At 41.2% G+C, this 27,488-nt stretch overlaps 3 protein-coding genes across 3 annotated transcripts in view; 2 read left to right on the plus strand and 1 right to left on the minus strand.

Moving 5' to 3' along the window:
• Positions 1 to 1,371: 1,371 nt before the first annotated feature.
• Positions 1,372 to 3,299, minus strand: nclb (no child left behind). The gene is made up of 6 exons (XM_065221829.1): positions 3,131 to 3,299; positions 2,831 to 3,050; positions 2,592 to 2,756; positions 2,245 to 2,527; positions 1,581 to 2,185; positions 1,372 to 1,522 (listed from the first exon to the last, which is right to left on the minus strand). The coding sequence occupies exons 1-6, from the start codon at positions 3,224 to 3,226 to the stop codon at positions 1,395 to 1,397; spliced, it is 1,497 nt and encodes a 498-aa protein (XP_065077901.1). The 5' UTR covers positions 3,227 to 3,299; the 3' UTR covers positions 1,372 to 1,394.
• Positions 3,300 to 16,302: 13,003 nt separating this feature from the next.
• LOC135701105 (uncharacterized) lies at positions 16,303 to 18,761 on the plus strand. Its single transcript, XM_065221810.1, has 4 exons — positions 16,303 to 16,362; positions 16,995 to 17,763; positions 17,832 to 18,102; positions 18,164 to 18,761. The coding sequence occupies exons 1-4, from the start codon at positions 16,303 to 16,305 to the stop codon at positions 18,759 to 18,761; spliced, it is 1,698 nt and encodes a 565-aa protein (XP_065077882.1).
• Positions 18,762 to 27,034: 8,273 nt separating this feature from the next.
• Rap2l (Ras-associated protein 2-like) overlaps positions 27,035 to 27,488 on the plus strand; it is a 528,640-nt gene continuing 528,186 nt past the window's right edge. The window contains exon 1 of the mRNA XM_065221952.1: positions 27,035 to 27,402. The gene's annotated coding sequence lies outside the window, so the exon portion shown is untranslated. The remainder of the gene's footprint in view (positions 27,403 to 27,488) is intronic.

A 27,488-nucleotide genomic window follows, 5' to 3' on the forward strand; every position in this document is an offset into this window, starting at 1 on the left:
AATGTGTGTCGCTCACATTGACTGCCATGGCTCACGGAGCCAAACGGCTTTTTCGTCTCTGATCCGTTGTTTTTTCGACAGCTGCTCCGGAGTACTAGCTGTGGCGTTCGCTGAGTGAGGACTTCTTCCATCCGACTTGTTTTTTTTTCGCGTGCTACCCATGTGGCCGATTAATCTTGACCAACAGCGCTTCCCGAAAACTAAAAATTGAAGTATTTTATAGTTCTCCTGGAATTCATTTCACAATTCAAGCTGAACAATGAATTCGATCCTAAGTAACATTGATCGATTCTCTTCGTCGACTTTCTCTTTCGTTAATAACTTGAGCACATAACCGTTTCTTGTTATGTTTGTCGTATTAGATTCTGTAGATGAAAGCTGTAAAAGAATGTCTTTACAGGACCGTGGGGATACAAAGAGAAAGTCGACTAAATGAATCTGTCAATGTTACTTAGGACCTAATACAATGTTCAGCTTGAATTATAATCTTCTTTAACATATCAAACTGAACAATGTATTAGGTTCAAGTAACAATGACAGATTCTTTTCGTCGAATTTCTCTTTGCATCCTCACGGCCACGTTAAGACGTTGCCAGCTAATTTCAGCAAACAGATTGATGAAACAAGTTATTGTCGAGCATTTTATACGACAAACACGACAAGAAACGGGTCAGTACCCAAGCTATTAACGAAACAGAAGGTCGATGAAGAGAATCGATCAATTTTACTTGGGACCTAACTAATGCATTGTTCGGCTTGATAGCAAACGCAACTCGATAAAAAGCGCTTTTTTTTTTTTCCTTTTGGTTTGTTTTTTCCGTCGATCTTGTTTTCCGTGCTGAGCACCAATGCTACCGACGTGCCAGGAAGGCAGCTCCCACACCTGGACCCTACCTATCGACCCATCAACTCATGAACCGGGGACCAACGGCTTTACTTCCCATCCGAAGGAAGGCGTGATCAGAGATGTTATGCCTCAGAACATCCCGGCAGCGCCGACTGGGATTGAACCCATGCCTGCTGGGGTGAGAGGTAATCACGCTTACCACTACACCAACGGCGCCGTTAAAAAAAAAAAAGCTTTTAATTGAATTGAATTTCTCGATTCTTTCAACTAATTATTATGTAACATTGCAAGCTTTATAAAGGTTTTGTAGTATTCTTTATGGTCCACAGACATTACCTTTGCTCAACTTTAGAATTTTTCGAGACTAACGCAATTGGGATTGAAATTTGATATGCAATGACTGCATTACAAGAAACAGTCAAGAAGGTGATAACCACTAGTAAGGAATTCTCAGCCACTCTCACTTTAAACATAATCATTCAAAATGTATTCCATAATAATGGTAACATATACGATACCACAAAAGTATTATTAATCTTACCCCTGACTAAAGTTCATCTTCTTCTTCTTCATCGTCGTCACTCATGTTAGCATCTTCAGTTGCTCCGGAAGAAGTGTCAACCGTCGTCGGTTGAACATAGCTTGGATCGAACCGGGACTTGAATACGTTCGTAACTGAAATCGATAATTTACCTCAAAAGGATGAATTTTCCCATTTTAAATTGCTACTCACCAACATCATTATCCAGCAGATTGACCACGGTAAAGTTCTTCGTCTTCAAGTCGCCCCCCATCGCCATCACAAATGGACTCTCCGGGCACTCATCCAAGCACTGAATCACACCGATCTTGGGATTCTTCTTGTACGTCAACCGTGCATCCTGATCGTCAAAGTCCCACACCTTAAGTGTTCCATCGGCCGACGCCGTCGCCAGCATTCCCGGGACCTTCGAGCTCAGCACCAGTCCGGTAATCTCCTTCTCGTGCACCTCCTTCGACCACAGGGGATGGTCGGTCCGCACATCGACGTAGTGAATCCGTCCCTCGTTGGTGCTGGCCACAAAGTGGTGCTCATTGTGGTGACTCCAGCAGACCCGTTCCACTTCGCCTCCCAGATTCCACGTCTTGTAGCTGCTGCTATCATTGGTCGTGGACCGGCAGTCAAAGACTTTTACCTTGCCATCGCAGCTTCCCACCAGCAGGGCTTCCGCCTTCGTCGGATGGAATGCGAGCGTTTGAACTTTCTCCTCAAACTCCTTGATGATGGTGTGCGGTGTGCCGTCTTCCATGTCCCACAGAATGACCGATTGATCCACCGAGCCACTGGCTAGGATGTGTCTGGAAGATTGAAGTTACGTTAATCGATGATCGGGCTTCAATCACGGCAAGAGACTCACTCCAAGTTACGATTCCACGAAAGGTCCAACACCGCATCGGAATGGCCGACCTTGGGTTTGTTCTTTTTGCGACTTCCCTTGGACCCAAGCTTACAGACCGGTTCCAGCGAGTCTTGAATGTCCAGATCCCACAGCGTAATGACCGGATCCATGCAGCCGATCGCACACAGATTGCCCGGCTTATCGCTGCCCGGATCGAAACTTAACCATTCGATACACAGCGGAGGACTGGGCAGCAGGAAGTCGTGATGCACGTACATACTGCCTTCTTCTTCGTTATAAACTAGAATTTTCAGGAACACCAATTAGAATACAAATTTTAAATCAATTGAAATCAACAAACTCACTGTAAACTTCCATCGAAGCACTGTCGTTTTGAACGTGACCAACCAAAATCAGATTATCGGTCGGTTTGATGATTTCGTCCTCCGCGTCAGAATCATCCTCGTCCTGGATATTCTCGTCCGGATCTACGACCGCTACCGAACTCAATCGTACAACGGGTTCTCCAGCTGAAAAATCAAAACAACCAACATCAGTTTTACCCTCCTCATTTGCGGCTCACGAAAATACCAATGCAACTTACACTCCTGCTCGTACCCTTCGAAACCGAACTCATCACCCGCCGGTTGGGCACCGCTTCCGGACGACCCAGCAGCGACCTCCTCAGCGCGGCCAGTCAACCTGGCCGTACTTTCTTCATTTTCCTCATCGTCAGAAGTGTCCATATTTTCGGCGCCATCCTCTTCCAAACCGTCCCGCGTATCGTTGATAATCCGAGCCAGTTCCCCGGGAGTCAGCGTGACCTAGTAGATCGGCCATAAACACGATTCAAAAACAATAATTCCAGCGCAGTCAGTGCCAAATCAGCAAAGGAATCACTCACCTTATCGGGATTTGCTTTGGCGACGCCTCGCTTCACGAACAGCAAACTGGGCACAAAATTAACGTTGGGGACCTCATCCTCCTGATCCGACTCCATGATTTCCGGGGGGTTTGCCGGGGAATTTTATCGGAACGTCGCAAAATGATACACGAACCGGAAAAAAAATACACGCGCACGTGTTTTCGAGTCGATGCGCGTTAAATTTGAATGAAGTTGTAGCAAACGTCAAAACTGTTTTTGTTTACTATATGTTTACCTTTTACCGTTTGTTTTCATTCATTCGCTCGTGAACCGTTAGGTGAGCAGCGTTTGGTGGCTGTGAAGAGTATACCGTTACAAAACGTTTCAAGGGGAAAAACACGGGGTGGCGCTGAAAAAATTGATTGGTGAAATAACTAATTCAAGAAAGCAATCTTTTTTATCCGGAGAACTTTGAGATTTGGGCGAAATTGCTTTTGTAAACAAACACGTCTATCGCCGATTTCTCGTAAATTGAATCCCCTTATACCTTTTGGCAAATTTCTATTGCTGATTATTCATAACAAGTATAAGTCAACTAATAACCTGAGTACTGCGGAGTAAATCGATTTTATTTTGCAAGCCAATGGAAAACTGCTTGAAAATATAAACAAGTTTAAATTTTTTTTGTTCTTTCTCAGTTGATTCCCGCCAAAAGCTCTGAGCCAGGAGTACTCGAGCCCCCATGACTCTATCAAAGTTTGTTTACATACATCCCGAATAGAAATTGTAATGTAGGAAACATCAGCAGACATCTTCAATACATTAAATTTTAATGTGTATTGCTGTACCCTTAATGTATTCAGACTTCAGTGGGACATCCAAGTACATAAAAATACATTAGCCTCAAACGTTACATCAGAATCAAACGTCTTGACGATTTAAATTTGACATCAGAATACATCCAATGACAACAGAACCTAACGTTACATTAGAATCAAACTTCATCACGATGTAATTTGTTGCACGCATAAAACATCAGAATACATCCAATTACAACAGAACCTAACGCTACATTAGAATCAAAGTTCATCACGATGTAAATTGTTGTCCTTCGGTCCCTCGCCGCATGCAAAGTTTGTTTTGTCCTGAGTCAGCACTACACGGCGAATGAGAACACCCAAATTTGAGTTTAGTTCACTCATAAATCGCAAAAAGTACAGGAACTCAGTTTTGAGATAATTTTCCTCTGTTTTTCCAGGTTTTCCAGGTTTTTCCAGTAAAATTTTTCCGAATATAAGAAAAGTAAAGATTGGATTCTGTGGATTTTCGTCAATCCTAATTTTCCGGAAGATTTTTGAAGTTTTCCACCGGAAAACATGAGGCAAATCTCGAGGCAAATTTACTCATCGCTGCGTTCCTGCACTTTTTGCGATTTTGAGTACACTGTATTCAAATTTGGGTTGATCACATTGGCCGTGTACAGTTTTTTTCGCGGTGTGAAAAGATCGAAAAGATCGATTTTTTGGTGAATTAGTCCGGGAAAGTGCCGAAAATGTGTCCGTCGTGAGTTTTGGTGGCGATTCGGTGTCCGACGTTGCGGCAAATCAGCAGGTTTTCCTGTCTCTCGCCAGTTTCGGAGATTGCGAGTCCCGCGATCGCCCTTGGAAAAGGAAGGCTGTTTTTCAGGTAAGTAAATGTAAATTAATGTACTGTAATTATGTTTTTTTTTAGGAAAGCGCACCAGTCCGAAGCCGGATCCCGGTAGGGAGTCCGAAGCTGGATCCCGGCGGGGAATTTGAAACCGGATCTCTTTGCAGGTTAGTGAATGTGTTTATTGTTTATTTTTTATTTGATTGACGAATAAATAAATAAATAGGGGGAGGTGGGGCATAGTGAGCATCCCGCAGTTTGGCTTTGGATCTCCAGCTGCATGAAACAAATCAACTGGTAGTATATCAGTATGATATTGATCCTACCACCAACCATTTTTTTTTTCCGAACAGCCGGAAGTTCAAGCTGGATGCTCACTATGCCCCTCTTACCCCTACTAAAAGCTAAAATAAAGTGGAAGATGCCGGGTTCCGTAGGCGGATCCCGATGACGGGTTGCGTAGACGGATCCCGATGACGAGTTCCATAGACAGATCCCGATGGGGAAACCGAATACGCATCCCGATGGGGAAACCGAATACGCATCCCAATGGGGATTCCGTAGACGGATCCCGATGGGGAAACCAAATACGGATCCCGATGGGGAAACCGAATACGGATCCCGATGGGGAAACCGAATACGGATCCCGATGGGGAAACCGAATACGGGTCCCAATGGGGAAACCGAATACGGATCCCGATGGGGAAACCGAATACGGATCCCGATGGGGAAACCGAATACGGGTCCCAATGGGGAAACCGAATACGGATCCCGATGGGGAAACCGAATACGGATCCCGATGGGGAAACCGAATACGCATCCCGATGGGGAAATCGAATACGGATCCCGATGGGGAAACCGAATACGGATCCCGATGGGGAAACCGAATACGGATCTCGATGGGGAAACCGAATACGGGCCCAATGGGGAAACCGAATACGGATCCCGATGGGGAAACCGAATACGGATCCCGATGGGGAAACCGAATACGCATCCCGATGGGGAAATCGAATACGGATCCCGATGGGGAAACCGAATACGGATCCCGATGGGGAAACCGAATACGGATCTCGATGGGGATTTCGTAGACGGATCCCGATGTGGAAACCGAATACGTATCCTGATGGGGAAACCGAATACGGATCCCGATGGAGAAACCGAATACGGATCCCGATGGGGAAACCGAATACGGATCTCGATGGGGAAACCGAATACGGGTCCCAATGGGGAAACCAAATACGGATCCCGATGGGGAAACCGAATACGGATCCCGATGGGGAAACCGAATACGGGTCCCAATGGGGAAACCGAATACGCATCCCGATGGGGATTCCGTAGACGGATCCCGATGGGGATTTCGTAGACGGATCCCGATGGGGAAACCGAATACGGATCCCGATGGGGAAACCGAATACGGGTCCCAATGGGGAAACCGAATACAAATCCCGATGGAGATTCCGTAGACGGATCCCGATGGGGAAACCGAATACAAATCCCGATGGGGAAACCGAATACGGATTCCGATGGGGAAACCGAATACGGATCCCGATGGGGTAACCGAATACGCATCCCGATGGGGATTCCGTAGACGGATCCCGATGGGGAAACCGAATACGGATCCCGATGGGGATTTCGTAGATGGATCCCGATGTGGAAACCGAATACGGATCCCGATGGAGAAACCGAATACGGAACCCGATGGGGAAACCGAATACGGGTCTTGATGGGGATTTCGTAGACAGATCCCGATGGGAAAACCGAATACGGATTCCGATGGGGAAACCGAATACGGGTTCCAATGGGGAAACCGAATATGGACCCCGATGGGGATTCCGTAGACGGATCCCGATGAGGATTCGGTTGACGGATCCCGATGGGGAAACCGAATACGGGCCCAATGGGGAAACCGAATACGGGTCCCAATGAGGAAACCGAATACGGATCCCGATGGGGATTTCATAGACGGATCCCGATGGGGAAACCGAATACGGGTCCCAATGGGGAAACCGAATACGGATCCCGATGGGGAAACCGAATACGGGTCTTGATGGGGATTTCGTAGACGGATCCCGATTCGATTTTTAGCACAAATATATTTTTATTGTTCCCATAGACATTCATCTCGATTTGTAAACTCGATTCGTAAACCAAGATACGAATTTGTGTTGAATAACTCTATCGACATCAAAGCAGCCGGACATACTTGATCGGTATTTAATCCGAGGATAATACCGATTGGAGCTTACCGCCAAAGTATGTTTTACTGCAATTGAAAACTCAGCTGAGTCATAAAAACTATGCTGGTTTTTATACTTTCATCATTGAGTCTGTTGGTTTTAGTCTTTAAGCTTACAATTAAGAATGTGTTATGAAAAAGTATGAATCATTTTTACGAGATTGCAATGCTTGACGAGAGCTAAGAATAGTAACTGAGTTTGTTGCTTCTGAATGTTTGGCTCCCGTTTGACAGTTCTGACTGGCTCCCAAGTGACAAGCACATTGAGTGAGTCCGCAGTACCCAGCTAATAACCAGACGCCTTGCAAAAAGTTAATGAAGATCATGTGTCAAATAAAACATATAAATGGTCACACATACCGCTTATGCATTCTTATAATAGTACCTATGTGGTTTGTCTTATGGAATGTATAAGCACAAACGAAGTGACAGACGGAGCGGCTCGAAAACTTTGGTGACTAACCTGCTATTGCAATTTTTCAGTGTACCACATGGCAACATCACTACTACTGGATTGAACTAGCATTTTCACCAGATGTACTAGAATGTTTTTGTTCTATCTCTTTCACTCTACTCAAAACTGAAATGCATAAAAAAAAATACAAAATGATACACTCTTTGCACACTGTCAAAGAATCATTGTACACAAAATTAGTTTTGTGCAAAACCAAAACAAAAATACTATCCCATCTGGTAGATGATGGCACAAGCTTCTAAGAAAATTCTATTACAGCGAGCCACATTATTTTAATTGATTTCTTCGCCAGTTAGTCGTCTGTCACTTTGTTTGTGTATGTCAACTGTCAAACCGACTACACAGCAAAAAAATGTAATATCGATCAATGTAATTCAAGCTAATGTATGAAATAATGATGTAATAGCAAAAAGCAGATACAATATTACATCAATGGATGTAATTTTGTTCGCAAAATCGATATACATCGTACAACGTTATATTACACAACCGATGGATTGACCTGGTTGCAGCAGTTTGGATGTAATATTCAACAACTTTTTTTTCTGTGTACCTATTGTGCAAAGTAAATAAACATTACGATGCTATGAAAGGTCCACGAAAGGTATTGCAATAAGTTATAAAATATAATCGAAGAAATAATCATAAACACGCAGTGCGCATTATATTGTCATGGGATTCGTTTGATAATTATCAGTCAGTAATGAGAATTCCTACAATTTGATTTGATTTGATAAGCTCATTTAAAAAAAAAATCACTGATATAATGATTTACAACAACCGCTATTTTTTTTCTCGCTAGAAGTCATTTGAAGTTGATGTAGAAGTCTTCTGTTGCCAAGTGAAAAGAAAAGGAATCTTTCAAATACCGTGATGCGAGTTCAACTGTGTAGAGTGGAAGCAAGCCTGTCCAATATGATGATTACCACGGATCGTATACCATTATTCACAAAGCTCAGTCTTAAGAAGTTAAGACTTAAGTTAATCCTTTGTATGAAATAGAACAGTTTGAACCTAGGGGCCAGACAGCTGTACTCAGAGTAAATATATTTGCAGCGAGTAAATTTGAGTTACTCACATTTACTCAAATATGATCAAAGAAGTCTCGATTTTCTGATCAAAGAAAATATGGTCTGACAGCATATTTGATTTTCAGTATAAACACAGTTGTTAAGCATTAAAAGATCCAAGGTAGACCAGAGAACGATTTGTTAAAGTGTTGTCCTTGAAGATTTTTGATTTCTGATGTTATTTCCGGACTATGCATGTTGGTACGCGACCAGAAATTTCAGAAGTTTCTGCCCTGTGAACATAAATAGCTTATCTTGCACAGTCTGGAAAAGATCCCTCTCATCTTGTTGAACTAATATCAGACATGGAGAAATCCAACATAAATATTGAGGTATATCGTGACAAGTACAACTATGTTCCAAAGTTTCAATAACGTGTAACCACAAACGAAGTGACAGACGACTAACTGGCGAAGAAATCAATTAAAATAATATGGTTCGCTGTAATAGAATTTTCTTAGAAGCTTGTGCCATCATCCACCAGATGGGATAGTATTTTTGTTTTGATTTGAACAAAGTTGATTTTGTGTACAATGATTCTTTGACAGTGTGCAAAGAGTGCGTATCATTTTGTCATTTTTGTATGCATTTCAGTTTTGAGTAGAGTGAAAGAGATAGAACCAAAACATTCTAGTACATTTGGTGAAAATGCTAGTTCAATCCAGTAGTAGTGTTGCCATGTGGTTCAATCCAGTAGTAGTGGTGTTGCCATGTGGTACACTGAAAAATTGCAATAGCAGGTTAGTCACCAAAGTCTTCGAGCCGCTCCGTCTGTCACTTCGTTTGTGGTGTAACTGTTCGTTTGTACCGGCAAGTGCAGTAACAAGAAACTCCTTGAGCTGGGTCTCAGCTAATATATTATATTAACAATATGATCCACTCTTTCCCTTAGCTGGCGAACCAAATTTTTAGCGATGAAAGCACCTCTGTGGCCAAAAAGGCTACCAATGTATTTGTTTATCGTCACGAGGGGTAAACCAAATGAAAATTTGTTTAATATTTCAAATGAATGTATTTCAGCATATTATTTTATTTGATCCCGAATAGAAATTTACATTAGCCCAACGTTTGATTTTGATGTCTACATCAGCATCGAAATCAAATGTATGCCTGATGTCAAACATTAGGAAACATTATGATTTAGTTGTATTTAAGCAACGTAACATGATGTATACATCAGAAATTTTGGAACAAAATTTTGCCATTCTAATGTCGGTCTGACGTCAAAAATTTCAATCTATTGACATTAGAACCAAACGTTTTAAGGATGTTTTCAGATGTACAAAACGTTAGAACTAAACGTTGTTCGGATGTTTTTAAATGTAAACGTTTTCTGATGTTTTCTAATGTAGAGGTTTCCTGATGTTAGAATCAAACGTTTTTCGGTTGTTTTCGGATGTAAAAAACGTTAGAACTAAACGTTGTTCGGATGTTTTCAATTGTACTTCGTGTTTGTTGTTCTCTGATGTTTTCAGATGTACAAAACGTTTAAAGTAAACGTTGTTTGAATGTTTTCAAATGTAGATGTTTACTAATGTTTTTAGATATACAAAACACTAGAATCTTACTTTTCAAATGCTTTCAATTATATTTACAACACATTAGAATTAGAAACATGATCGTGTAAACACTACACACGATTGTTGTTAGATTACATCATAAAAATGCGTACATAACAGTCAATGCTGAAGCTCCCGTTTCCCACCAGTCAGTTAACTGACCTTAGCTAACCTAATATCATTGCGGCAACTCTCTATGCGGCAGGGGAACTATGCCATTAGCGCGCTAAGAGTTGTTAGACCACTGACATAGACGCCTATTCGTGGGTGACGAGGCACTTGGTGACATTACAGCAAGCTTGGCGATTGTTATAGCATTTTTGAGTGAACTACCAGACAATCATGACAATGTGATCGCTGCGCCTCCAGATCTCCCTTTAAATCGACCCACTGTGCCAATTTGTCAATAATGCATGACACTTTGGACGGGGTTGCTGGCTTGTTTGGTCCACTGTTCGGATATACAAGTGGCAAGCCTTCCCCTTCACGGATCGCTCCAAAAATTGCTGCAAACGAACTGCAAATATATAATAAACAAAATTATTGTGCATGAAAAATATGACAATGGACAATGCTCGAGGAGCACTGGGAGTTTTCGAACGACGCGTGCTTAGGACCATCTTTGGCAGAGAGTATATGAAAATGGTGAATGGAGTAGAAGAATCTAGATAGAGCTGGAATTAGCAACAATCAATACGAAACTAACGATTTTAAATAGGCTCACCACTTTAGTAGCCTATTGGTCCCAAGCAAACGATTAACGTACCCTATTCTAGTTGAAATTCTATTACTACACTATGTTTGTTTTGGTTCGCTATGAAAGTTTGACAGATAACATCAGGGGTGTGTGGATTCATGCAGAACATGCAGGGGTGAGTGAAATAGCTTGGGACTGCTTGGGACCGTTGTTCTGGTACTGAGTGAGCCAAAAATAATAATGATTTTCTTCGGGACCCAGTGGTCTTAGAGTTACCTCTATGGAATTAGGGCGTAACAGCCTTTGTAAACAATGACTTCTCTTGTTGATTTCTCGGAATTCAAGACATGCCTACACAAACCAACATATCCATCGGGTAGTAGAAGTCTTTCTCTAATCGATGGTGATGTCGATTCGCCTGGGAGAGCCATGACTTCCGCGAAATCATCGAGAGAAGTCGTTGATTACAAAAGCTGTTACGCCCTAGTTCCAGCTCTATTTAGGAATGAACCACGAACTGGCGTAACTTTATGGTGAACCCAATATCCAGAAAGTCGCTAAAAGTGGAAGGGTACAATGGGCGGGACACGTTGTAAGAATGCCGGACAACAATCCCGCAAAAATGGTGTTTTCCTCAAATCCGGCCGGTACAAGACGCAGAAAAGCACAGCGTGCTATGTGGTTAGACCAAGTGGAGTAAGATGTAGGAAGTGTGGGACGCTCGAGAAATTGGAGACAAGCAGCTAGGGACCGAGTTAGTTGGCGCAACTTGTTATACAGGTTAGGTTCCGAGGGACGTCGGATCAGCAAAAGTAAAGTAAGTATACAGACAAACAGACATAACACTCGCAAGATGTTCATCGAACAAGCATTTATCGGTCAATTTAAAAGTATCTTAGTTGGTAGTACCGCCACCTGTGGCGCGCATAGTCAATTCCCTTGCGTTTGACGTTTCCACACTACCGCCATCTGTTCAGCGTACTACCCACCACAGTGTACTCAACAGAGGGCGGTAATGTTTTAACGACGATGTTTTACAGTGAGAAATATTCAATGTGTTATGTCTGTTTGTCTGTGGTAAGTATCTTATACGTTGGCTAAATTGTTATCCAAACTGCCTAAAAGTTCGAAGAAATAGTTATTAGATAGTACAGAATTCTAAATTGGCATTATTTATGAAAAAATACATTAGAATTCTTAAATCTCAGTCTTTCCCCATCGGGATCCGTATTCGGTTTTCCCATCGGGATCCGTATTCGGTTTTCCCATCGGGATTCGTATTCGGTTTCCCTATCGGGATCCGTATTCGGTTTTCCCATCGGGATCCGTATTCGGTTTCCCCATCGGGATTCGTATTCGGTTTCTCCATCGGGATCCGTATTCGGTTTCCCCATCGGGATCCGTATTCGGTTTCCCCATTGGGACCCGTATTTGGTTTTCCTATCGGGATCCGTATTCGGTTATCCCATCGGGATCCGTATTTGGTTTCCCCATTGGGACCCGTATTCGGTTTTCCCATCGGCATCCGTATTCGGTTTCCCCGTCGGGATCCGTCTACGGAATCCCCATCGGGATCCGTATTCGGTTTCCCCATTGGGACCCGTATTCGGTTTTCCCATCGGGATCCGTATTCGGTTTCCCCATTGGGACCCGTATTGGGTTTTCCCATCGGGATCCGTATTCGGTTTCCCCCTCGGGATCCGTATTCGGTTTCCCCATTGGGACCCGTATTCGGTTTTCTCATCGGGATTCGTATTCGGTTTCTCCATCGGGATCCGTATTCGGTTTCCCCATCGGGATCCGTATTCGGTTTCCCCATTGGAACCCGTATTTGGTTTTCCTATCGGGATCCGTATTCGGTTATCCCATCGGGATCCGTATTTGGTTTCCCCATTGGGACCCGTATTCGGTTTTCCCATCGGCATCCGTATTCGGTCTCCCCGTCGGGATCCGTCTACGGAATCCCCATCGGGATCCGTATTCGGTTTCCCCATTGGGACCAGTATTCGGTTTTCCCATCGGGATCCGTATTCGGTTTCCCCATTGGGACCCGTATTCGGTTTTCCCATCGGGATCCGTATTCGGTTTCCCCATCGGGATCCGTCTACGGAATCTCCATCGGGATCCGTATTCGGTTTCCCCATTGGGACCCGTATTCGGTTTTCCCATCGGGATCCGTATTCGGTTTTCCCATCGGGATCCGTCTACGGAATCCCCATCGGGCTCCGTTTGCGGAACCCGTCATCGGGCTTGTAGCTTTTAGTAAATACACTGACTAACCTGCAAAGAGATCTGGCTGCAAACTCCCCGCCCGGGATCCAGCTTCGGATTCCCTACCGGGATTCGGCTTGGGACTGGTACACTTTCGTAAAAAAAAAACATAATTACATTACATTAAATTAATAAATTCACATTTACTTACCAGAAAAACATTGCATCGCCACCAAAACTCGCGACGGACACATAATCGGCACTTTCCCGGGCTAATTCGTAAACAAATCAAACTTTTCCCACTGCGAAAAAAAAAACTGTACACGGCCAATGAGATCAACGCAAATTTGAGTACAGTGTACTCAATATCGAAAAAAGTGCAGGATGAGTAAATTTGCCGCATGTTTTCCTGTGGAAAACCTCAAAAATCTGCCTTAAAATAATGAAAATTTACGAGAATCCAGAGAGTCCAATCTTTGCTTTTCTCATATTCGGAACATGAGGGAAATTAATTCAAAACTGAGTTCCTGCACTTTTTGCGATTTATGAGTGAACTAACCTCAAATTTGGGTCGTTCTCATTCGCCGTGTAGTGCTGACTCAGGACAAAACAAACTTTGCATGCGGCGAGAGACCGAGGGACAACAATTTACATCGTGATGAACTCTGATTGGCAAATCAAAGTTGGCACTCGTGGAGAATAGAAGAACTATGAGAGTGATGATGGTTTCAAAATTTTCCACGGGGAGGTATACGAGTGCAATCTTAAAATGCTTTTATTTTGCAAATGGAGCATTTTATTTAAATCTGGTTGCTGCTACAGTTGTAGAAAAGCTGAAATCTATGTGTACACATAAAAATCTGAAAAGATATTATTATTTCTATATTATATGTCTATTAAGTAGTCCTTAAGTTTTCTACTAGCGTAGCATTAACCAGATTTAAATAAAATGCTCCATTTTCAAAATAAAAGCATTTTAAGATTGCACTCGTATACCTCACCGTGTAAAATTTTGAAACCATCATCACTCTCATAGTTCTTCTATTCTCCACGAGTGCCAACTTTGATTTGCCAATTCTAATGTAACGTTTGGTTCTGTTGTCATTGGATGTATTCTGATGTCAAATTTTACATCGTCAAGACGTTTGATTCTGATGTAACGTTTGAGGCTACTGTATTTTTATGTACTTGGACGTCACACTGAAGTCTGAATACATTAAGGTTACAGCAATACGCGTTAAAATTTAATGTATTGAAGATGTCTGCTGATGTTTCCTACATTACAATTTCTATTCGGGATGACAACAGTGACATGTTGGACAACTTTTAAAGTAATATACACAATGTAATTAATGAAAATAATGTGACTCTTACTTTTGTAATAAGTGCTATATTCGCACCCCTCGATTGTAATTGAATGATTGCTGCTGACCTTTTTTAACGCTAGATGGTGCGTGAAGCAATATTTTGCGGGTCGCCATTGCAATGTTTGGAAAAGGCATGAATGGATCATATTGTCAATATGATATATTTGGTCTCAGGGTTGGCTTATTACTTGGTAGTCCAAGGGACTTCATGAACAAGATGTGCAGTGTACGATCACCTGACTAGAGTTTATTGCGGAGTATGAACTGAAAGATATGGATTAGTGGGGAAACTATGGTTTTTATTGGGATAAGGCTGTTGATTTCTGATCTATATGTAAGTTTTGTTACGCAAGCTACTGTTGGTCTTTGTTTGGGTTTTCTGCGTTACGTACCACTGCTACCTTGCTGCTGATGCCAACGATCTGGCGACGTAATGTAAGTACTTGCTGCTACTACTGTCGACGAACGGTGACTGTTGTTTTCCGAACCGATGGGGAATGGTGGTTTGACTGCACGCTGGTTTGACGGGGATTGGAAGCCTTTCAGGCGTCTTCTCTCGTTAGCGAGGGTTGACATGGCCTAGGACGATACCGGAGTGACCGTTCCAAAAGGGGAATGCTCCTTTTCAGTTAGGGCTAACCTCCTCGAGTTTTAAGCCTCCTTCATGGTCAGTAGGACCAGAGGTTGGGATTGTTCCTTGACTGTTAGGCGAAGTGAAGCTTGACTTAGCCGAATCGTGTTATCTGATTGGGCCTGATCAGTCCAAAATAGAGGAAACTGGTGTATAACACACGAACGCCTGATACATGTAACCGTTCTGTTACAAACCTTCAATTCGATGTTTTCTCAATTACTTCATGTGATTCAGGTAAATTTAAACTATAGCGATGAAACCAAGGGGTAAGTCGCTTAACACAGTGTGCCAGACACAATGTCTTACACCGTAGCTGAATATGTTTCACAACAACGGAGCATTCATATCACAATTTGTGACACACTGTGGAACACTTTTGACATTTGAAATTTTAGAAGTAAGAATCTGGCAGCCCTGCCAAATGTTTTGTTGTTGACGACATGTTGTTTATTTCGTTACGCAAAATTCGCTAATCATCTTTACTTGCTTTTTATCAAGTTAAAAGTGCAAAGTGGTCTACGAAAATTGTGAGGTGGAACAATGGATTAGGTAACTGATTCATTCAATAAACTGTTGACCAATGCCTCATTCCATTCTTAATTGAAGGCATATTTTTGGAGCAAACTAGAGGCCGAATATGGAACTATCAATCTCCACATCCGGAACATTTTAAAAAAGCAAAACCTTTGCAGCCAGTCCTTGTCTCAACTGAACATTGAGGCCATTCGGCAAATCGAAGAAGACATGCGGATCATGGCAGACAGCTTACACGCAGAAGCTGTAGTTGGTGGAACTCCCCTTCACGAAATTTACGGACGAACGTACGTAAGTCAGCCCGAAAAGTTTCGATTCCTCAGTGGAGAAGTGATGTGTCTCCTTGATTTGGCTAATCTGATGCAGAAGAGAGGAATTAAGTATTTCCTCAACACCAAGAACAGAACTGCTATCAGCATCGAGCTCTACGAAGAAGATGCTGAAGAGCGCTCTCGTTTATTATACGACAAAATAATGCTTCACTTCGCTTCACAGTAAGTATAATCATAATATTAATTTAAAATACTCTCATATGAACTGTCTTTAACCAGGGGTATAAAGGATAAAAACTACGAAGAATTACTGGAGCAGCTCAAAAATATTGATATAAAAGTTTTTTTTCTAACGGCTGTGGAAAATTTCGAGCAGAGGCTTTTTGTCCTATTTGCCAAATGGATGGGAAAATATCGAAGCTATCATTTTCTATGGATGACAGAGGAAACTGGCATATTTACAGTTTAACCCGACATAGCAACACCATGCATTTTCAAATGCCAGAATGTTCACTGCGGAAACAACGTCGAACAGATACTGCGTCAATGAAATCGAATGTAACAATGTAACCTGATGCAGCGCAGTTCAAAAGCCTTATTCATGATGATAAAGAAACGTCATTGGAAACTCCAAACATTTCTATCGATTCTGCCTCACACAACGATTCTGATTCCATATCTTGTGACCCATTGAGTTTACCAGATAATGAGATGACAAATATTTCGAGTGGCTCGAGAGAACAACAGTCAGATCAAGAGCTGGAGTATATAGAAGAAGAAAGGATTGATGACGAACATGATGGTATTTTTTTTAATACGCATTCCAGTAAACACTTACAACCAACACATAATATTATTACAGATATATCGAATGCTGCGGAAGCAAATTCGCATGGCAACATACACGACGAAGTCTAGTCTGGAATTTCAGATGTGACAGACTATATGAATTCTTCTGAGGATGCCATAAAGGAACCCATGTAAGAGACGAGTGCAATAGTTGCTCAAGATCGCTGATTTAAAATTTATATGAAATAGAGAGAAAACTTTGAGAAAACCTATGTTGAATAAGTTTGTTATTTATTACAGAAAAAAGGCTGGAAGTTACGAGTCGATTGGCAAATCCAACAAAATAAGTTTAACTAATAACTCGTCAGTTTTACTTGATATTCAAATAAACATAAACAGACGTTTTCAGCTCCAAGGAACATATGGAGTACGCTATTTTGAATATGAGCATGATGTTGCAGCTTATTTGTTGTTAACTTCGGGAATTAGCGCTTACAAATTCCAAAGAGCTAATATGCATCTTCCCAATCGTAAATCCGTTCAACGACATATTTCCCGACATACCCACGATACGAGAGAAGGTGTTCTAATGATTAACCCATTGGTAAAATATTTGAACGCCAACAAATGTCCAAAAGTGGTTGCATTAAGTGAGGATGGGACTTCCCGATCTCCCAACTCGGAGTACTCACCACGAACTGATTCTGTGCGCGGCCTTGTTGCACCATTTAACAGCAAAGGAATGCCAATACTTGATCATTTCAAGGCTTCAACAGCGGAAAAAATGATCAATGATCTGAAAAATTACCCAGTTGGAGAATACTTATATATTGTAATGGCCACTCCAATGGTCGCAGGCTCATCTCCGTTTTGTGTCCTGTATATGTGCAGTGACAACAAATTTACGCATCTCCAAGTTAAACAGCGCTGGGAACACGTAGAGGCTGAACTCAAAAAAGCTGGAGTAAAAGTTGTAGCACATGCATCAGATGGTGATCCACGACTATTACGGGTCATGAAGGAAAGGACACGTCTTCCTCACCCAGTTGCAAGCACATTGTATGGTTCATACTTCATAGCAAATATGAATGACGAAGTAGTTTGCATCCAGGATACGATACATCTTGTGAACAAGCTTCGGCATGCTCTACTAAATCCAAAAAAGCACATGGCTATGGGTAGATATTGGGGCAAGGCAAATGTGTATGGATTAATGTCTAATTATTTATACTTGACAATATTTTAGGAAAATACTATGTATCACCCGAATATGTAAGGCAAATGATAGAGCATGGAGATAAAGTTATACACAAGATGAACCCGTCGGACTTAAATCCAGCAGATAAAATGAAATTTGATCCTGCGTTAAAATGGATGGCACCAGATTTGATCGAACACCTGATTCAAGTAGTTCCAGATTGTTACGGCACAGCTGTGTATTTGAAGCTAATGCGGTTGATAAATATCTCCTTTGTCGAGGAGGAAATTTCACCGACCGAAAGAATATGTAAAATATGGTTTGTTTAGCAGATTTCTAACGCAAACTTTTTAATATTAAACCTTTATTTCATTTTATAGGACTGCTTTGTTCTTCATTCGAGCATGGCGTTGGCAATGTCTGGACTCAAATAACAGTATTCAACACTGTACAACTTCAAACGTATACTGGTGTTTAGAATTAAACGCACATGAATTGGTTCACTTTCTGGTAAACTGTCGTGAAAATAATGCACATGATCAGTTTTTAGTTCAAAACTTAAACAGTCAGCCTTGTGAGACGTCTTTTCGAGAGCTACGCTCAATGACTACCATCAATCATACAGCAGTAAACTTTACTATGAAGGATGTTGAACAAAGGATGCAACGAGTACAAATGAAGCTACTGATAGCCCACCGTAGAAAAGATACGCTCTGCTTCCCCAGTCTTCGCAAACAAGTCTTCAAATTATTGGCAGCCTCATCATACGATCTGCCAAATGATGACCAGATAGCACAATCGATCAAAGTAGCCAAGCACAAAGCAACTGAGCTTCTTATTTCGGTTGGATTTCATGAAGACAAAGTTAACTACACAAACAGCTTGTTCATACGAAATCCTAACATCCCACCTGAGTTTGAATTTGTTAATATGACAAACATGTACGATGATAGCACAGATGGTAATCATGCAGATTAATGCAGACGTAGAAGTAAAAATTAAAATTTAACTATCATTATTTATAGCTACCAATTACGACCAACCCGTATTGAACGACTCATGTAAGCAAATGAAGAGATTATCATTGAGTGTGCAGAGAAAATTTTTCCAAAAACTGGAGGAGAAATCATTCTCAAGCGTTGCAAAACCAAAAGGAACAAAAACATATTTAAAATCAAACGTATTACATCACGAAGTCAAAAATGCTTTGGCTTTTGTCTTCTGGACGCTTTAGAAGGACAAACGATCGTTTGCAACGCTTCCGTTGCATTCGGACAGTACCGAAGACACGTAATAATGAAAAAGGAATTGTCCACTAATTATGTCACATTAAAGGAAAAAACACAAACCCATCCCTTGTCACGTTTATTGTATGATAGTTCAAAAATTCGCCATGGATCATCACTATTTTCAGTTATTACCATATGATCACAACCCGAAACAACCTTCCCATAAAGCACTAATGATCTTATCGTTTCTTAACTGCATTCTTACATGTACTATTTGTTTGTTCCGGAGCCGTCAACAAAACTTCCGGCTTTTGGCGTACATTGGTCCTCAAGAGCGTTCTCAATCTGTCCAACGATGGTACACCCTTAGGCCACGGCATCGCGGAGTACAGTTTGCACTACAAAATACATGATGTACGAATTTCAATCAATGTTTTAACCTGGATTTGCGGCTTCATATATTGCTGATTGCATCTGAAACTGGACTACCCCAAAAAGGCAAAAAGTGTGATAAAAATGCACGTTGCCTGCATCATCAGGCATAAGTGCACCAAAGCCACCAAGGCGATAAGACGGAAACTTGCACTTTTATCACACTTTTTAATGAGTGAAAACGCACTTATTTGTCCGGTTTGGTGTGAAATGCGCAATATTCATATTCACAGGTTACATGAGATAGTTACAATGCAGAAAACAAGTACAGAAACGGTCCTTGAATCTGCTTCCAGGACGACAAATAAATATGCACGCACCGAAAACCGTGAAACGCCCTTTAATCTCAACGTGTTCCGAACTGTACTGTATCTACTGAACTATAATTTTTACTGTTTCTCAATAATTTACGATGTTCTAATTTCTGTATACAGAAAGGTATTTTTCCTATTTACACTCACAGATTTATATTTTCACTCAAATGTCCATCAGTGGTGGAAACCAAAACAAACGCCTGGTTGCCAGCCATATCAAAAAGATACCAATTGAACTTAATACAGCGGCACACAACCAAGGTTATAGCGGCACACATCGGCCCATCAGAACACATCGTAATACTTGGAGGCACTTTTAAAAAAAATGGCGCAATGGATAGTGTGCTGAGCGACCCACCCTTGGATGAAACCCACTGGGACCGAGGGGGGTGACTCTATCTACGCTGCAGGAAAAATTGTGTTGTGCTGTGCACGAAACAAAAATCAATTATTTTATTCATGTTTTTCACTTATACATTTTTGCCAAAACATCAGCCTTATTACCTCTATGCTTATACCTTATACATTCCATAAGACAAACCACATAGGTCCTATAAGAATGCATAAAAGGTATGTGTGACCGCTTATACATTTCATTTGACACATGATCTTCATTGACTTTTTGCAAGGCGTAGTTGACTTATACATTTTATGAATAATCAACAATAGAAATTTGCCCAAAAGGTATAAGGAGATTTCTATCCATGTGGCTAGCTGCTCGCACGCTCAGTAGATAGATAGAAGATTGATGACTATGCTGAAAATTTTCTGCAATAATATGATGCGCGATGCAAGTAGATGCGCGAAATGCAAGAAGATTTTTCGAAGATTGATTCGCTAGTGTGAGATTCTTTGAGCATCTAAAATTGAGATTTAGATGTGTCGCCCCCCTCGACTGGGACGACGACACGGCCATGCTTAACGGCCGATTGTTGAATGAGGCGTGCATGGCCACAGTAAAATGGTGACACGGAGTTACGGGGTGATGGGGTGAAGGGTTCTGCGATTCTCAGCGAACGGCCATCGTTCACTTTTAAACAGGCGAGCGTGTAGACCAGAAGTGATTAGCTAGTGGAGTAAAATTAATACTTAGGGAATCTAGTGCAAGTAGTGAATCATAGTGACCTGTTGAACACCGATTCAGGACCTTTTCCGTACGTTTTTCAAACCGCTTACTGGTTGGCGGGTTTTGGACCTCCGTTGCACGCTACAGTAGATGTGACTTTCTAGTCACGGATATCTAATTGCCAAGGTCCACTGTTCCTTGTGAAGCAGGATACCGCCTTCGAGCAGACGGCCCTAATTGGCCCTAAGGAGAGATTCCCTTCCCGGTTTGACAGAGTGCGGGCTTGTCGTCGTCGACCGGCTTGGTCTGAAGGAAATGCCTGTGCATCGAGACCAGCTCCTCAATCCGTCATACCAGCCTTTCACCAAAACACCACACCACTAAACCAAACCGCCATCGCACGACAGCCAACGAACGGTAGACGCGCTAGTCAGACTGCCATCGCTGTAGTCGCCGGTAGACCAGTTGGTGGTATCACCATCTTGCTGACAAGGTCAGACTTTGATCTTCCACCATCGCCAGAATTGTTCTAAAATTTTAGCGAGCGCTCACTGGATTGCATGTGTCGTAGTTGTCGTAAAGGTACGTGCCAGAATATCCAACACACCACACTTCTCACGCCTAAGTGTATTGAGAAATGTTTGGACAATATAGTGGTTAAGTTGATCTGCTCCGTGTTTTAGTTAATTTGAAAGCTTGAGTACGCGAAGCCCCTCCAGTTTGCCCGATAGTGTACCGACTCTGCGACACAGTTCGCAGAGTTTCATGCTGCTGAGTCGTTGTCGGGTAGAACATTAGTTTCATTCAGTATGAGGCAATGGCGGCTTTTCTAGGTTCTTAAGTCCATCTACGCCATTCCTCTTCTACTCCTTCCACTTAATGAATTGGGAATTTGTTGCCACTTTTTTATATTCTCCCCAGGGCTGAAAAAATCACTAAAATTCATCAAAGTTCACTATGGATGAAAAATTCATTTCATAGTGAATGCTGGTGATTTTTTCATGACTTTTTCAACCCTGATTCTCCCACATAGGATATAGTCCTTTTTCCATATCAACTGTTACACCAAGGGCCTGACACACCACCTTCTTTTCGTAGCCAACATAAAAACGTGATCAAGTATCAATCCAAGCGGGCCCAGAGCGTGGCCCTGCGACTATGCTCGCTATGGCTACTTGTTATTAGTAGAGATAGGGGTTCCACCTCCTTGTGTTACACACATTATGTTTCTACCAACTGGCTTGCATAAAACACCCACTTACTTTGTTAAATAATTTCAAATTTTACACTAAACCTTTACCATTAAGGTTCTACAAAGGGTAAGTAAATTTGTGCTCGTCTTCTTTTTGAAATATTCTTCAATCATCATCATTGGTTTACACATACATTCACAAAGTATTAATACAAAAATTTAAGACTTGTATTTCATGATTTTAGAACGAAAACTTCTTGGGTAAAACATATTCACTGTATTTACTTACTTGTGTTCTTCGAAGCATAGCACAATAACACACCATTGAATACACAAAACCTAAAACAACTGCTTCTCAAAACTCTTGATAAACAAAATTGAACACCAAGAAAACCACTTCAATTTTACTGCTTTGCCAGCAATCGTAAAACCAACAATCAATACGAAACTAACGATTTTAAATTGACTCACTACTTGACTAGCCTATTGGTCCCAAGCAAACGATCAACGTACCCCATTCTAGTCGAAATTCTAGTACTACGCAATGTTTGTTTTGATTCGCTTTGGACAGATATAATGAGGGGTTATTGGTTTTTCCTATGTTTCGAGGGGTGAATCGATTAGCTTGGGACCGAAGAGAGTTCCAGAGCTGAGCCAAAAAGTTGAGCACGTTATTTCGGGACCTTCTAGTCTTAGAGTTACCTCTATGGTAAAACTATCATTGAAAAAGTAGAAGGGTCTGTGCCTAGGGGCACGAACGGAAGCTTGACGTAGGACCGCTAGTGGACGGAACAAAAGAGAACATTTAGTTCTTTTAATTGATCATCAATTATCTTAACTCTTTCCGTTTTTTATTTGTAAGCGTATCAAATTTGTAGTATTTATTTCAAAGAGAAAGTTGATGAAGAGAATCCAAAGGACTGTCAACTTGAGTATTTTCGATTCATCTACCCGACTTTAAAAGGTGTATTTTGATTTTTTTTGTTATTTATGAATTTTTAAGTTTTGTGCATTTTGGTATTAAGGAGTATTCAATTTCCTTCCGAATTATATGAATGGGGCGGGGCGAAAAGTATCGTTTGTGCAGAATATGTAAAAAAGGAGGGACTTCGAGAGATTGAACTCGTGAGAGCTAATTTTCTCACAAATTTGATTTTATTGGCTTTCTGGGGACTGAATATACACCCCCAAAGTGAATTATTCCCACTTCTCTCAAATTCTTGATGGATTTTTAACACTTCCTACTTCCAAATAAAAATACTCTTAACAAATTTATGGTGGTCCTGAAAAGGGCCATTTTGTAGTGATGGTTGAGTAATGCTGAGCTGAGCACGATGAGCTACTGATTCCGATCCTAGCCTAGCGGTGGAACTTCTGCCTCCTTCTCTATGGTTTCTCATATGAGCTCTGCAGCTCACTGCTTGCAGGCAGCCTTTCGTTGTTGTTGTTGTTGAAAGCACTCCTGCTGCTGCTGCTGCTGCTGCTGGACTGGACACCACCACTTACGGTGTTTGAATGAGCATCGTTCAGTGGGACCGCATCGAATTCGATTTTTACGTCTGTGTTAGGGAATGCGCTGTTTTCAGACATTCGGTGATCATTTTGATCACCATTGCAACAGTTGGACATTTGGTATTTTTCAATAGTTACCTATTGAAAATTAACTAAGTGTTCATTTTAGCAGATTGGTAGATAAATTTCCAATCGTTTGGCTTGTTTAGAATTAAAATCTATCTGCTATTGGTCGAAACCTGACCTCTTTTCATAATGCTGTGCATTTTGGTTTTTTGAAATTGCGTGGATTCTATATATCCTGTGTTGGTAGAGGGAAAAATGTAAACTTTGCGGGAGACGATGTCTTAACACTCGAAAGCAATTTTGTGAAATATGAAGTAAAACAAATCCTACACAGCAAAAAAATAATTTTGATATCACATCAAAGTGGATGCACTACAATCATGTCGAAAATATGGTGTAATATTACTTGCTAAAAAGGACAAAATTATCATTAATACAATGCATGAACTGACATTACGCTGCTTTTACTGCATTTGTTTATTTATGTGGTCATAAAAATTACATGAAATTTTCGACATGATTGTAGTGCATCCACTTTGATGTGATATCAAAATTATTTTTTTGCTGTGAGCTAGTTCTGCATGTTTGATTTTATTTATTTGTAGTTGCGATTTGTTTTTTATGATAACTCCTTACTTGAAAACAGGCAAAAACTCACAAACAGGCTGCTTTTTCATGGTATACAGTGTGATAATTCAATAATCAATAAATTATCTCAACATTTAGTGGCAAACCATTCATAAATTTTGGTAACATACAAAACATTCTATAATCCACAATAAATTTCATATGTAAGCGCCGATTGAAACAATCTTTTCGACGTCATTACAAGGGTGATTGATTGAACGAAAGAAACGAATCGTGCGGAATGAAAGCCGAGGAAAAACTAATTGCACCAATATATTCAGGCCTACAATTCCACACCTTCTATAGACAGGTTGAGCCTTGATAGCTAGCTCCTTGCGGGAACTGATGATCTTGACCAATGTCCAAATAATACTCTTTAACAAATTTTTGGTGGCCCTGAAAAGGACCGTTTTGTAGTGATGGTTGAGTAATTCTGAGCTGGGTGTTCAACACGGATGAGGCTGTCGAGCTGTATGTCGTTTGGAGCTAGGGTGACACGCTTGGCATAGATGACCGACCCGTAGCATAGCGGTGCAGCTTCTTCCTCCTTTGATGGTTGTTTATGTGGGCTCTGCAGCTCGCTGCTTGCAGGCAGCCTTTCGTTGTTACTAGAGAACAATTTTCAACGCCACACGCCGAAAGCACTGCTACTGCTGCTACTGCTGCTACTAATTTCGACGACCGAACACCACCACACAGTGGTGTGGTCGTTGGGAGCGTGTGGTTCTGAGTATGGCGATGAGTGTGTAAAATATTACGCAATTCCATCCTCCCTATTCGCACGCGCCCGAGGATCGGAGGCGAATGCCACTTCGACTTGTTTCGTCTACTTACTACTCTCTGACGACTGTGCTGGGGAAGCAGCATATGCATGTAGGTAATTGGTGGATTTGTTAGTTAATTCGACGCTTTTGGACAATGCTGGACATTTACCAGTTTTTCAATAGTTTATTGTTGATTTTCAACATTCGGAAGCATTGCGTAGCCATATTTCTGGTCGATTGGTGATAAAATTATTGAAATTAGACCAGGGGCAGCTGAGTTATTAACGTTCAAAATCTTTCTTAATTTGTTACATGTTCCATTTCGGTTTTCACAAAGTGCACCCCTATATAGATATCAAAGACGTAGTCCTACGTCAAAAGCGTTGCCAGATTACCTCTAGTAATGAATTTAAGTTCATTAAAACAAGCCAATTGCCATGTTTGAATCATTAACATAGATGATTGGATGTATTTAATTTTGAATAAATATCTGAAACTGAGTAAACAAAACAAAAACGACAATTCTAGGCAATTTACCGATCCAATTTAAAAAGTCACAGAAGATTGAAGTCAACACTAACAGGGTTGATGGCAGCAGTGCACGTAGCCTGGTATTCACTTTCCCGCTCAGGGGTGTAAACAAACTTGCATACAGTGCAGTCTGGTAGTGTGAATGTGTTGTCTGCTACATTCTTATCCACTAGATAGTGTGACATCACATTTGCTGTTGTATTGAAATGAAGGAAGAAAAGATATGGTTAAGTTTTTGGCGTGGGGACATGCACTTCCAATGAATTTTACCAATACATTTAGAAAATGATGGTCGAAGAATATTTCAAAAAGAAGAAATAAAAAAAATAATGACCCTTTGTAGAACCTTAAGACATTTATACTAATATTTACCAATCCTACCTATAACCCTAAATTCAACCGAACACCACTTAACTCTAGAGACGTGACTGTGAAGCTCGTCAACTAACTTTGCGTGACAGCATCGGTTTCAATATTATTTTCAATATAACAATCAGGTTGCTATGTGTATAAGATATTGAGCAACGCGAGTTACTCAGAGTTACTCAAAATTAACTCCGACATTACTCATGATCGAAAGCTGGCTTACCCCCAGGTTTGAATTAAAAGTTTGGCGGTTTTTGCCGACCCATTCTTTTCATTCTCATTTTTTAGTGGACATCCGTTATTCCCTAAAAATTACCCTACACTGATAAATTAAACTATTCCCATTTTGCTTGAAATTTAATCAATTTGACATTAAACTCAGTTTAATCATATCGAATGATTAAAAACTATTCCTCTCTTTTTAATAAATAAGCGTCTGATATTAATCTCAGTTTAATCATGGTTGATTAGATTGTAGATTATCTTTTTTTGAATAAATTTAAATCAATTTTTATTCTATTTAAAAAAAATTGATTTCATTTTATTCTTTTTTGATTATATATCAGTATTGAAAAAGAATAAAATTTAATACTGGGAAGATTGTTTCGATTTTAATCATGCATGATTACTGCCGAAGTAATCATGGCTCGGACTCAATAAGGTGAAGCGGGAATCTGCATACTTTTCAAGCTTTTTTGATTTAATTTATCTTTGAGTGTAAGTCTGTGAAAACAGTCGCAGAGAAAAACAAAATCTGTTAAAAGTGTGGCAGATCGGTTTGTCGGTGCTCAAACCACAGGCAACTTCACTTCGGTTTCAAACTTTTCTAACGCTACTGGGTAACACGAACGCAGCCACACGATCTTCAATCTTCATCATATCTCTGTCTCCCACTGCATCACGACGACCACGACCACGACCCGAACGCAAAACCCCAACAAAACAACCCACACAAATCGCTGCAATCGGCTGCGCTATCTACAAAAGCAACTACACCCAACACACCACCATTGTTGCAAACGTATCCATTCATATGCACACAGCCATTCATAGTCACATCGCGTCGGGATTGGTATTTGTGCCACCCCATGATCATGAGATAGGCGAAACCCCGAACGTACTGCTACTACTGCTACAGAGGGCCTGGTCGTTGTTAGTGCGAGTTTTACCGTCGTCGGTGCTGTTTGTGCAGGCAGTGTCTCGTTAGAATAACTATTAACCCTAGATCCTTCTGGCGTTTCGAAACAGTTTTTCTTGTTTGGTGCGGGCTGTGTTTCTCTTACAGCAAAAGTAGTATTTTTTTTATGTCTGTGGAAAGTTTTTTGGTGCATATCAAAGTTGGCCTATCATCGTCGTTCGGTCTCGCGGTGATTGGTGCATCTGGTGAAGCAAGGCCTACTACCTACTCCTCCGCGCAAAGTGTGAAACTGGGCTGTGCAAGTCGAAGAGTGTGTTGAAGAAAAAGGAGCTGTTCTTGTGGGCTGCTGCGATCTGCTATAGAGTGAGCAACGAGTGGGAATGTAAGTGCAAGTAGAAGAAGACGAAGAAGTGGTGTGAAGAAGCAGCGAATGAAGATTGCTTAGGATTTCCGAATATTTCCTTTGTT

The sequence above is a fragment of the Ochlerotatus camptorhynchus genome, unplaced genomic scaffold (genome assembly GCF_037179485.1).
Source record: "Ochlerotatus camptorhynchus isolate MF236.1 unplaced genomic scaffold, CSIRO-AGI_Acam_v1.1 ptg000150l, whole genome shotgun sequence".
Lineage (NCBI taxonomy): Eukaryota > Metazoa > Arthropoda > Insecta > Diptera > Culicidae > Ochlerotatus > Ochlerotatus camptorhynchus.